At 32.9% G+C, this 14201-nt stretch overlaps 1 protein-coding gene across 1 annotated transcript in view; it reads right to left on the bottom strand.

Moving 5' to 3' along the window:
* Positions 1 to 7163, bottom strand: part of LOC106088546 (DNA-binding protein D-ETS-6) — a 29758-nt gene extending 22595 nt beyond the window's left edge. The window contains exon 1 of the mRNA XM_013254126.2: positions 5807 to 7163. Coding sequence (XP_013109580.1) covers positions 5807 to 6593 — 787 coding nt within the window. The 5' untranslated portion in view covers positions 6594 to 7163. The remainder of the gene's footprint in view (positions 1 to 5806) is intronic.
* Positions 7164 to 14201: the final 7038 nt, after the last annotated feature.

Raw genomic sequence — 14201 nt, 5'->3', positions numbered from 1 at the left:
TCATAAGACAAGCCTTAAGCAGTAAAATATATTCTTTAATATGTAAACAGTTAAAGCTCCCCCAAATGCATTGGCAACCTAATTCCTTGCCACATTCCACATTCCTTCCCCCACTCCATTTAACACTTGGTGCTTAGTTTCTTCAAACGATCGCACGCAAGATTAAACTCTCATCGTAGAATTAGTATATAAGCAATAAAATCAATTAAACCTATCCAAAACTGTTATGATTGGCTGCGGTTTTCGCGTATGTGCAACGCAATGTGTGTGTGTGTGTCCATTAATTGTGTTGTTGGTGATTCGTGTTGTAGAGCGTGAGAGAGCGAAGGTGACAAAATTATGTTCTCAGTTTTGTGCTTGAATCGGCACCAAAAACAAATAAGAAAGATTCCGGCGGCCGATTGGCAAAAATATGTGTTTGAAAAAAAAAAATAGAAAAGATGTAATTTTAACAACAAAATACTTTGAGCGTCTTCATGAATCTAATAACAAATTTGCACTTCGTCCTATTAAGGTAAGTTTATACAAAATTTACTTTCGTTGAAAATTTGTCCTCATAGAAAATTGAATTCAAATATTGGCGTTAGAGCAAATCTTATTGAAATTTTGGGTTTGAAAATTTTTTGTTATTTATTTTCTCTGTTTTTGCTATTGGAATTCTAATCAATAGGCTTTGTTGATTTTGCTTTTATTTAGCAAAAAAAGGTAAATTTAAATACCTACAAATCTTTTTCAAATGTTAAGGCATATGTGGTGTGCTTTAAATGCATCGGCCGTGCTACGGAGATCGCAATTTCGAAGCTACACAGAAAAAATAAAAACTAAGCTCAATTAGGAAATTTGTACATGCAATTAAAAATTTACTGAAATCGGTCCGTCCTCAAGGCCGCTTTCCAAGTCAATATAATCTATATGGATAATAAACTATTGAAATAAGACAATATTAATAATATTTACATGTTATATATGCCACGTTTGCGTTCTTAAATTTCCTCAAATTTGTTGCATTTGGAATTTGTCGCTTTTTCGCTTTCCACTATTTCAGCGTAACGTTTTTCCCAAATTTAATTATAATTAAATAAATTATAATTTGTAGAGATAAAAAAACGTCACTTTCTACTTTTTCTTGATATTTTTTTGTCTACCCACGCCACTTTGTGTCTTTATATGGTAGAAGTGAGGCATATGTTTGACTCATTCTCACTTCTTTTCGCAACGGATATGAGTGAAAGGGAACACAACATAATCTTGATCAATGCACAATTTTTACTATTAAATAACAATTTAATTCATGCAATTAAAAAAATATGTTCAACGTATGGCTTGTTTGCCAATCACTTGCTGTGGAACAAACGAAAATCGAATTTCTATGTCAAAAATTGTTAAGTTTGAAATGTTTTTATAAGTCAACAATATATTTATGCGGTCAAATTTAGGTATATATTTTTTCTGTGTAAACCAACTGATAATGAAACTTTGGACAGCTTCGAAATCGCGATCTCCGTGGCCTGCTCAATGCATTTAAAGTACACCACATACATTGCCTTAACTTTTTTAAAAGGTTTTTATTTCTATTTTAAATAGAAGCGAAATCAAAGTCTCTTGATTTCAGCTGAACAAAGAAATCCAACGATATTTATTTCCTTTTAAGAAAATGTTATTGAAAATATCGTTGATATTTTATTAAAATATTGTATGAAATGTTGTCCTTAGAGAATTTTTAGAAAACTTTGTTGACAATATTTAATTTCATATACATGTTTTACACATGGCTGAACGCTTGGGATCGAATCCTGAAAAGAGCTTAAAATATTTTCCAGCAGTGATTACCCCTCCTGTTTATGCTGGCAACATTTGTGAGGTACTATTCTCCCCAAGAGGTGTCTCTGGCGGTGAGCCCTTCGTTCTCGGCTAAAAAAAGGAGGTCTCTTATATTGATATGATATGAGATTCGTAGTTCACTCTTTAAGGCTTAATTTTAGTCCCATGCTGTGTCAGTCGGTCTGTTTGGGTGATTGTTGGAGGCCCAAAACATTTGCTTCATACCTTACCTAAATCTGAACCGATTTTCATCAAAATTTATAGCGTTTACAATTTCGTGTAATTGGGTTTCAAATGCGATATCTACCTTGGTAACTAAACAGAGACAAACGGACAAACGGTACAGAAAGGATCCGCGGACAGACGAAAATGTGTACTTTGTTTGCGAATTTCATTCAAGGTCTTCAATTTTCACTAAAATTTATAGCATTATATTGGGTTGCCCAAAAAGTAATTGCGGATTTTTTAAAAGAAAGTAAATGAATTTTTAATAAAACTTAGAATGAACTTTAATCAAATATACTTTTTTTACACTTTTTTCTAAAGCAAGCTAAAAGTAACAGCTGATAACTGACAGAAGAAAGAATGCAATTACAGAGTCACAAGCTGTGAAAAAATTTGTCAACGCCGACTATATGAAAAATCCGCAATTACTTTTTGGGCAACCCAATAATTTCGCGATCTCCACCTTGGTTACTAAAAAAATACATACGGACAAAGCGTACACGGACAGACGGACATGGCTAAGCAAAATCAGGAAGCATTTTGACTCGTACCGAACATTTTAGCACAGCCACAGTAGTCGCGCAGAATACAAATTATGTTTTAACTATAAATTCTTTGTTTAAGAATTTCTTTCAAGGACGTTAAATCCTCAACTGAATCTCCAAAAAAGTACTACATCCAACTTTGGCCTACGTGTCGACACGGATTATCCTTAACCGGTCTTCAGTAGTATTTTGCTTGTTGGGATCTACAAAAAAAATGGAGGATGTGCGTTTCCTTTTTTTCGAAAAAGTATTTCCCCTTTTTAGCGTGGCACATTCCAATAGCATAGTCGTGTAAGCATATCTTGCCATATTCTTCAGCAAAAAGCAAAATTTAAATCGATTCAGTATATAAAAACCATGACATGGAGAAGGAAAGTTAAGGATTCCAAAGATTTAAAAAATTGTCACAGCGTGTATGTATTTTTTACTAGCCAGATGCAATTTCAAAGGTTAAACTACATAGGCTTAGATCGCACAAAGCTAATATTTGACTCAAATTTGTTTGTATCATATTTGCAGAAAAATTTATATTAAAATTTAGTATAAACATTTTTGGCGGTAGTTTCCCCTTGTATGCATTAAGACCAACCCAGCCGGAAAAGTCGGCGACTTCGAGACTCGATATCATTTCTTTTTTTGCAACCGCGAGGCCTGGTCTCCGAATTCCATGTTTGTTGGATGTGTTCTGCAACTCACTGTAGCTAGTGAAACGAAAATTTTTCACTTTGAGTTGTTCAGTGGTCCTATTCTCCCGTGAAAATTTTTAAAAATTTTCATACATATTTTAACAGGGAATACAAAAAAAATCTGCCTTAATTAACAATGAAACAACATATGTTAACACAAATAAACACTTATTTATCAATTGTTGGTATGCTTATAACACTTTTATGTCAAATTAAAGCAATTTCAACAAAACAGCGCAAATTTCGTCAGCATTTGAATGTTAATTTTTGTTTTGTTTTTCTGTAGTTATTTTTCACTTTGAGTTGTTCAGTGGCCCTATTCTCCCCTGAAAATTTTTAAAAATTTTCATACATATTTTAACAGGGAATACAAAAAAAAAATCTGCCTTAATTAACAATGAAACAACATATGTTAACACAAATAAACACTTATTTATCAATTGTTGCTATGCTTATTATTTGATTCTGCTATATTTTAACAGTAACATCACTTTTATGTCAAATTAAAGCAATTTTAACAAAACAGCGCAAATTTTGTCAGCATTTGAATGTTAATTTTTGTTTTGTTTTTCTGTAGTTATTTCTTTTCAATTTTTTGAAAAAAACGTCCACTGCTGCCTATAATGTCAATAATTTTTTTTACATTTCTAACTGCAAATCATATTGCTTTGCAGAAAAATAATGTTTTAATTTTTCGACAAACTGCTTTTCCCCGCTATCACAGAACAGCTAATTTTGACAGAGGGAAAGTGAAAGTAAGGTGAAACACAGAACAAACCCGTATATATTTTTACCATTGAGTACCATTGCCAGATTAGTACTTGCCTTTCACGATAAATAGATGGTCTTAAGAAGGACAGAATTACGGCTTAAAAACATCCAAAAAGTCCAAAAAGATATTCATATGTGTTTCATATATTTTATGGGGTACTTCAAAAAGAATACATATAGACGGTAGAGATATCAAACTTTTAGGAGTTGCATGAGAGTCCTCTTGGAGGCTTAATTTCAATCACAATCTCTTTGTAAACAATTTAGCGCTTTACCTCTGTATAATTCGACAACCCGACGAGTTTTTAGTTTATAAGCCGTCGGTTGGTCATATATATAACTTATCCATGCTCTAATTTAGCTTTATCGTCTTATATATATTGTATAATACAATACTAGCTAGACCGTTGTGCACTACACCCTAAATTGGTCCCAAATGTCGAAGCCCAATTTGTACTCTACTTTCGAATACCTTTCAATTCATGTCTCGCTATTTGATCAGATAGAGTTTTCATATATGTTCTTCAGTTTATAAGCCGTCGGTTGGTCATATATATATAACTTATCCATGCTCTAATTTAGCTTTATCGTCTTACATATATAATACTAGCTAGACCGGTGTGCACTACACCCTAAATTGGTCCCAAATGTCGATGCCCAATTTGTATTCTACTTTCGAATACCTTTCAATTCATGTCTCGCTATGTGATCAGATAGAGTTTTCATTTATATTCTTTAGATGAAAAGGTAAATATCTCTTTCAATATTGTAAAGCCCATACCCAGAATATTAAGACTTTCAGGTTCATCGGTTCCTCTCGAATCTACAATACATTTATTAATTTGTTTATCGTATTCGTTTGTAGCCGCCTTTGGTTTTCAACTAATATTAATATTTCACTCTCAAATACTTCTCATGAGAATCCTTTTACCCAGCCAGCTATATGGTATAGCGGCCTCTCTGTGCCTTGGCCCCAAATTTGGAATTAAAAATCGTATTTCCTTCATAGATCTTTCATTTGAGTCCCTTTTTATACCCACCTCCATAGGATAGGGGGTATTTAAATTTAGTCATTCCTTTTGAAACACATCGAAATATCCATATCTTTTCGTGTACTATATAATTAATAAGTATCTAATACAATGTGGCAATAATACAATATCTAACTAATTTCCCATTTGGCCTGTTACAAATCGAATTGTTGTAAACGACATATGCCCTTGCAAAAAAAATTGCATTAGTTTTCAAAGTTTTTTTTCGACTAAAGCTTTTATTTACTTTAAGGCTTTTATTTACAATTTACTTTAAATTTAATTGCTGAATATTATCTTTGGAAATGAAGTATTCTCTTAACACCAGCTTGAGGCGCAACCGCAACTTCACTTGCGTAACGACTACTTAAGCGGTACGGCCATCCACCTACCGCAATCACCAGTAAAATCCCCGTTGAAGTTTTGGAGTTTTTCAAAGAATAAAGTCCACTTACAGGTTCACTCCAGCGGTAGTATACATTACCTAAAATATTTTCCTAATGAGACAGTAGCTTTATTTCAACTTTTTTGCCGTTTCAAACACTGTGTCAGCTATCATAACTAAATTCGATTTACGTCAACCAAAAGCCAACGGCAAGTCCTTAACAACGACGACAAATTGTATGCACTTTGTATAACTTATACATAATGGGAAAATACTATTCGCATTTTTTTAACAATTCCAATCATTTCAACCCAATATTTGACAAAAGCGGTCGCTACTTACTTGGTTCATTATCGTTTAACATTGGGCTTGTTTCCCTTCCGGTGGCGTTGTGCAATGTCAAAGCGAAATGTTTGGCAAACAGGATTCCGCCTTCGCGTGAACCAGCACACACCCAAAACTCTGCTCTGCTCATCTGGGAAAGTTCCGCGCCTGTTGTGGGAAATCTTGAAACATCCGGTTCCGGTTGAATTTTGAATTGCTTTGTCATCCACTTCACCCAGCCAGCTACATGGTCCGCGTTCCAAACACGAGGATCCACAGGAACTTCTACCGGTGAGGGCGGCGAAGGAGTTTTCTCCCTACCCCTAGTCGCATCCGTATACGATTGCTGAACAGAGGACGACGTTGAAGATGGTCCATGAATTTCAGTCTGTATTCGAAGTTGTGGAGACTTTTTCAGCTTTTCACCGGTTATGCTGCAGCTATTACTGCTGGTCGTGGAAGAATTTGAATTGTCGGTGTACGTACTTTTACTGCTTGATGTAGAACTGCTGCTGTCATTGTCACTGCTTGTGGACCTTCGTCTGCTGGCAGGCACAATCCTTTTTCCACTTTGGCTCCTTTCAACGGAACCATTGGTCGACCTCCTCCTTTTTCCTAAACCATAGCCTTCGCCATGTGAAGAACGCCTTTCCTCACTGTCGTTACCTTCTGCAAGCTGCTCATGTGAGTTCTCATGCATCGGTCTTAGCCCAACTATTTGCTCCAGAGATCTATGCAATAACTCGCGAGAAAATTTTGTTAAAATCACTGTTCCATTTGCATAAGGATAACAAATAATAGCCATTTATAAAAGCAAACAATCCTTCACACTGATTATTCTGGGAAAAACCACAACAAAACTCGCGATTGCGTTTTTATGGCGCCAATCTCTTTTAGAAGTACTCAACACTTCTTATGGTACGGCGGCAATCACAGAGACACATTAAAAGGCAGATAATTTTTTCAATTTAATTCGAAAGGCACCAAATGTTAATGCACCGCAAATTATGAATCACATAAACGTAGCTGGGGATTCCACGAACTGAATTACTATGTACACTTATACAAGCAATATCTTCATCATGTTAGTATGAATCATTTAAGATCTCACAGCACCGGCCGACCAATCACGACTGTTGGCCGCGCGCACCTAAAAAGGTATTCGCGTGTGTTTGCCCCTAATTTTACCACTTGTTGCAATTTTTTAGCGTATTTTGTTGTTTACAAATTATTTTACAGATTTTTTTTTTAATTTTTGTTTACTTTATAAAACTTTTTAAATTAGTTCGACACGACAGATATTTGGCGCCAATCTAAGACCGTATTCAAAACAAGCGACCGCTATCAAAGTCCACGTTCAACTGCTCATCTATACGATCAATGAGTAAGTGATCTCGAAATTCCGGCTAGTGGTGTGAAATCCATGAATGAATGGAAAAAACGATTTATGAATGAATCGTTGAATTGAGTTTTCGTTGTGCCGCTCACTCTCTGCACAATCTAACGTACCAACAGGGCTGCCATATTAATTTTGGTAAAAAAAAATATGGACAAATGTTTGCGCATAGTTATAATATAAACAAGTAAAGACTCGTTATGTACGATCGACGACAATGTAGGTGTTTGTCATAACATGGATATAAATGTTTGTCAATATATGGACGATAAATCCAATTTTGAACCGACTTCGTACCAAATTGTGCAAAATTGCGCACATGCACAAAGCATATGTATACACACGTATATGGGATTTATATCTTAATCTGAACGATTTTGACATAATTCACTAGAAATATCAACATTCAAAAGAAAGTGGTATATCGTGAAGATCGGTTACAAAGTGACCACATTATTGCAATAGTAATCATGATCAAACAAATAGATACATATATGAGAGGTATTGCGCAATTTTTTGTGAAAATCGGTTTACAAATGCGCTGACAAAAGCTCTAAAAGAGAAAGTCGCGCGAAATATGTATAAATGTGATCCTTACGAAATTTGACACAAAGGACTCTTATATGACTCTCAGTTAAATTTTAATTTACATAGAAAAAAAAATAAAAATAATTGAACATTTTTGAGATTTCCAATTAGTTTTTTAATTGATCTAATTGAAAAATTATTGAAAATTTCAATTAGTTTTTTAATTGATCCATTGAAATTTCAATAATCATTGAGTTTTATATTATATATAAAGAAAGTATATATATAAAAATTTCGAGCGGCTAGACCTTTTCAAAAACGAACAGTCAAAACAGTTCTGTTTAGTTTAAAAAAGTTTCCAATTAAATTAAACAATGATTGAAAGAATTTACTGCCTAGACCACTAACATTGGAGATGTAAACCCCACTATAGCTACATCAGGTTCTAAACCGATTCGAGCCATACTTGGCAGAGTTATCGGAAGTCAAAATAAAACACTTCATGTAAAATTTTAGGCAAATCGGATGTGAATTGCTCCCTCTAGAGGATCAAGAAGTCAAGGTCCGATATCGATTTATATGACAGCTATACCAAAACATGGACCGATTTGGCGCATTTACAATCCCAACCGATCTGCACTAATAAGAAGTATTTATGCAAAATTTCAAGCAATAACATTACTCCTTCGAAAGCTTTCGACAGACAGACGGACGGAAGAATATGCGGACGGACATGTCTAAATTAACTAATAATGTCAAAACGATCAAGAATATATATATACTTTCTTGGGTCTCAGAACAATATTTCGATGTGTTACAAACGGAATTACAAAATTAGTATACCCACATCCTATGGTGAAGGGTATAAAAATACGTATTCAAATAAAAAAATGATTGATTCTATTACCAACCTGTGTATATATGGGAACTATATCTAAATCTGAACAGATATGTAAGTACGTTCAAAATTTTAAGATGATTGGAAGGAAATTGCGATTTGCACTTTGATTACAAATAAAATGGACTGACAGACGGATACAACTAGATGGCGAAACTAATTTTGTGTAGATCCGAAAATTTTGAATGGGTCTATCTCTCTTCCTTTTGGATGTTACAAACAAATACCCTGAAGGGGATAAAAATTCATTTTTCAAAATTTGGAAAAACATTCTACGTTTTTAGGGTAAAAATCTGCAAGTCACCACATTGCTATTTTTGACATGGCAGCCCTGCATGCAAATAAAATGTGTAAAACGTGAGCTGGGAGAAATTAAATAATATGCTCTTTTTCTTAACAAATAGACAGTGTTGCCACGTAGTTTTAATGTAGAATCTACTTTTTTATTCATTATGCAAAAAGTACTAGTTATACCGCCGTATACACAAAATTAAATTAAGCCTAAAATTAGATTTATTTGACAGTTGTACAAAGGAAATCTGTCAGATAAACCTATTTCAAATCTACATTAAGTTTTGTGAATAAAGCAGAGATTTCTGTTCTATTCTATTTCAAATCTACATAAAGTTTTGTGAATAAAGCGGAGTATTCTGTTCAGCTTTCAGAATTGTTGTGAAAAACTTCAACAAAATATCGTAATTTTTTTAAACACAATTACATGAAATTTTTTGTACTAACTGAATCTTACATTTATATTACACTGGGATTGATTGTTTGTAAGTGTTCTTTTAAACAATTAATATAAAAAGGCATTTACTTATTTCACATGTTTTTAGCTTATACGGTTCTTTTTATATAGAGTTTGACAGTTGTTCATGTGAAAAGCCGAATAGAGTACCAACCCTACTGGTGTAAATATATAACGAAAAACAATGTCTTTAGAAACTGTTAGCCAAAATAATATACACACAAAGAAGATTGGAATAACAGGACATTTTTGCGTTCTCAAAATTTGACAGCAAATGTCAACCTTATGCAAATTGCTAATTTGCCCATGAACGTTCCATGTCAAGCTTATGGTGTCGTTCATTATAATAAAAACAAAATCAAATTTACAGGAAAAAGAAAATAAATAAAAGAAAGATAGATAGAGATATTGGATACTTCGACTGCCGAAACCCTTTATACGTGCATTGCGCCACAGCTTCCTTTACGAGAAAGGAAATAATGCAAACGACGCAAACTGCATGCTATTGAGAGCAGAATTCTGCTTGCGGCATGTTCTTAGATAATTCTCATTTATCTATATTCACAAGCGCCACCAACCAGTCTATGTGTGAAGTTCAAATTCTTCATCTATATATAATTTATCTACGTACACACCTATGAATGTATGAAGTTGCCAAAATGTATCAAATAATACTTTAAAGGCATTTGCATTAAACATTTCTTAATAATTTTTATAAAAATATATGAGATTTGAGAAAATATCAAGTTTTGTGTGAGTTTGTTTGTATAGAATTAGAGGCTGTAATAATAAATCTAATAATCTGTTAACAAATAGCTTTCGATTCTCCCAAATATTGAACCAGGGTGTCGTTCGAACAGCAAACTGTAACATTCGAGCAATTCTTGGCTTTTAGCATAAGCGTTGGCAACAGTGGTAGCAGCAAATTTTCTTGATAGATAAAGAAAAAAAAGAGCACAATCTAAACAACGTGTGTACGTCATGGCTGAAACAAACAAATGACAGTAGTGACCTAACGACGTTGACGTAGTTATGTGGTGACTCATTGCCCCATACCATGGAGAATCCCCAATAGTATTTTCTTTCATCAGTAGTTTTTTTCTTTTGCATTGTTGATTCGCAGAAATGAGTATGAGTAGTTTTTGCATTTCTGGCTGTGAGAGAATAAACGATTTCTCGACGTGTTTGCTCAAGTGAGCTTTTCATTGACAAACAAATCCGTTGAACTAAATGTTCGGCGATTTATAACGTCGTACTGTTGTTTAAATTTAAAAAAAGTGGAAGCGTTCTAAACACAACAATTCTAATTTGGGCTTAGCCTATGTATGAAGTGTTTTATTTTATCGCAGATTGTTAATAATTTTAAGACGTTTATTTTGAATAATTTCAAGTTCTTTTACGTGTGGCCACAGTGCTCTCCCAACTCCACAGTTATCGGCCATTGACGGCCGCAGTGCTCTATGAACTCGTGAATATTTTTTTAGGCTTTTTCATCATGTGAATGTTTTCAAAGTTTAGTTTTTATCCAGAATTACTCCAAGATATTTGACATTGCTACCTATTAGTATTTCTTCGTTGTAATAGGTATTTGAGGTTTTTATTTGGTGTTCCTTTAGGTGGTTTGTTGAATGGGAAAATTATTGCTTGGGTTTCGGTTGGGTTGATATTATTTTTTCATTTATGAAAATAATTGTTGTAACAAGTTAAGCACTCGAGAGATAAGCTTAGTTGAAGTAATCAGGACAGTATCGTCAGCATAAACTGCAGCATCAACATGTCGACCAAGTGAAAAATTGATTACGTAAAGGGAATGTAATAATGAAGAAGAGCCGATCCTTGAGGTAGAACTGCGGTCAGGGACTTAAAGACAAAATTTCAAACATTTTTTTGTGGACACAACTTTTTTCTAAATAAAAGTAAATTTTTTCTAAGGTCACAACTTCTATGAAAAATTGTCCTAACACAAAATATTCTAACGACAAATTGGCCTAAAATTTAGCCCTGCCCACCACGAAATTATTTTTTTTAAAGACAAAATTTCAATAATTTTTTTCCAAATGTCAAAGAAATGTTTTCTAAAGACAAACATTTAATGAAATTGTCTGAAGACAAAACTTTGCTCAAGCTTGGGCCTCAAAATTATTTTTCTAACTACATTTTCATAATTTTGTTTTAAGACAAAATATAAATATAAATATCCTGTAAAAACTGTAATTTTAAATCAAGACAAAGTTTCAATAAAATTTAAAAAAATGCTTTAAAAAACACGATTCCTATGAAGTTTTTCTAAAAACAATATTTTAATAAAATTTTCTTTAAAGACCAAAATGCAATATAAGTTCATTTTATGAAACATTTATGAGATTTTTTACAAAATCACAAAAAAAACAAGATAAATTTTATATTCTCGTGAAATTTTCTAGAAAAAACTTAGATTCGAAAAACTGAGATTTGGACAAAAAAAATTACAATTTTTGGATTTTTTTGATTTTCCTTGAAAAAAAAACATTCTTTTGTTTTTTTTTTCTTCTTATACATAAAAAAAAGCACATGATTGTTCATTTAATTTGCTCACATTTTCTCATAGAAATGCCAATTTACGAGTAATTAATTCCTTAAGAGAAACAAATGTGGCGAAAATTGTCAAATTCCCAAAATCTTGACACAAAAATTAGAAAACTTCTTAAATAGGGAAATATTTTCAACCCGATGAGATTCCTCTTACACCCAATTAGTCGCAGGCTTTCTAAAATATTCTATATAGGCATATTGAGCATTACTTACATGCAACTTTTACCATATATTTACATGTTCGGTCGATTTTAATGAAATTCGAAGGAGAAATTGATCACGTCATTTGAGCAGAAGATAGGTGTTTTTTTTTTTTTTGTATAAAAATTTGTCAAAATTTATATTCTTGAAATAAAAAATTTAAATGTTTTCTTGTTTAATGTTCTATGTTTTTTTTTTAAATATTTAACAAAAGTAAAAAAAAATCGTCATCAAATTCTGATCCTCCTTGCAGAAAATTCGATTCAATTGGACTTTCTACTACAAAATCTGATTTAAAAATCGAAATTTAAATCCCAAATTATATTCTTAGGTTCTCTTTAAGCAAAATAAACCACATTTTTGAAAAAGGTTAAAATCGCAAAAATGTTCGAAAATTTTTAATAAAAGCTGTAATTGAGAAGGATTAGCGTTAAAAAGGCAAGACATAGCCAGTGCTATGTAGGTTATCAAAACGTTAGAAATGCGCGTTTTAGACCGACAGTAAAACGTTGGTTATCGCATCAAATACTATAAAATTAAATATTACATCTTATCTTTTAATTTTGAAGGTTTTCAGAACACAACTTGTATTTTTTGTAACGATTTCAAATAACAGGAGACAAAATATATACTAAAATCATATGCATCGCATAAAGTTTCCAAATATGGTCATTAACACATTTAAAATACCTAAACTATCGTTTAGATATCAACAATTTTAAACTGTTATTTTTTTTTTTTTTTGTTTGCTGAAATCAAATTTGCAAATTGCAAATTTTGTCCATGAACATTCCACTAAGGAATAGAGGCAAACTTCTCACATATCAATGAGTGTGTCCGATTCAAGTTTTAAGCTCAATGATAAGGGGCCTCCTTTTTATACCCGAATCCGAACGGCGTGCCGCAGTGCGTCACCTCTTTGGAGAGAAGTTTTACATGGCATAGCACCTCACAAATGTTGCCAGCATTAGGAGGGGAAAACCACCGCTGAAAATTTTTTCTGAGGGTATCGGCAGAATTCGTACCCAGGCGTTCAGTGCCATAGACGGACTAACCTCTGCGCAACGGTGGTTTGTTGACATCAGGAAACTTATTTTTCTGGGACCAAGAAAATTTACAAAATGGGACTCAAATAGAAGATTTTTAAAAGAAAATTACGAATATGATATCTGTGAAAATATGACAAAACCCCATAACTAGAGATTTTTAAAACAAAACTACTAATATGATATCTGTGAAAAAACTTAAAATAGCCAAAAAAAATTTCTTGTTTATAAATTCGGACAATGTTAACCGAAAGATAGTAATGTAATAAGAAAATGTTTTAAAGGCTCTTTTAAGTGTTTTTGTGACAATACGACAACTTGAGTTATGGGAATCGGGAGTGTTCTTGGATTCACTGAAATTTTATGATTGCCACTTCATCCACATGAAATAAGAAGTTATTTCAAGTGGTGAAAGGCAAAGTGAACATAGAACCCATCCGAAAATGGAATTCATATGAAAGATCCATTGAAGTGAAGTGTCAATCTGATAACCAAATTTTGGAAAAGAGTCTGGACCCCCTTTCTTCCTTAACCCTTTAACTGTGCATTTGTGTACAACGAGTTAACTTGTCGAACTCATAGATTTAGCTTGAACAAGTATTTTCGTCGAGCCAAATACAAATTGCGAAATAGGTTTATACACAGAAAAAATAAAAAACTATGTTCAATTAAGAAATTTGTACATTCAATAAAAAAATTTGTTGAAATCAGAACCCAGAACCCATCCGAAAATGGTATTCATATAAGAGAACAAGTGATACAAAAAATATCCAATTTCTATATCAAAAATAATTAAAGCAATTAGCACCTTGTTTGAAAACATTTTTATAATCAATACCATGTTTATTCAGTCAAATTGTGGTCTTTATTTTTTCTGTGTATATTGGCTATGGCAAATCATAGATCAATATAGCCCACCTAAAAACATATCCTCATGGTCAAAGATCTTTTCAACTTAGTAGTTTGATTTTTGACGTAAAAAATGTCAAATGATGCACAATTTTGCTTAACATGCACTTTCTCCA

The sequence above is a fragment of the Stomoxys calcitrans genome, chromosome 3 (assembly GCF_963082655.1).
Source record: "Stomoxys calcitrans chromosome 3, idStoCalc2.1, whole genome shotgun sequence".
In the NCBI taxonomy this organism is placed as follows: Eukaryota; Metazoa; Arthropoda; class Insecta; order Diptera; family Muscidae; genus Stomoxys; species Stomoxys calcitrans.
The sequence above is the reverse complement of the archived record's forward strand: the minus strand, read 5'-3'. Positions and strand labels throughout refer to the sequence as shown.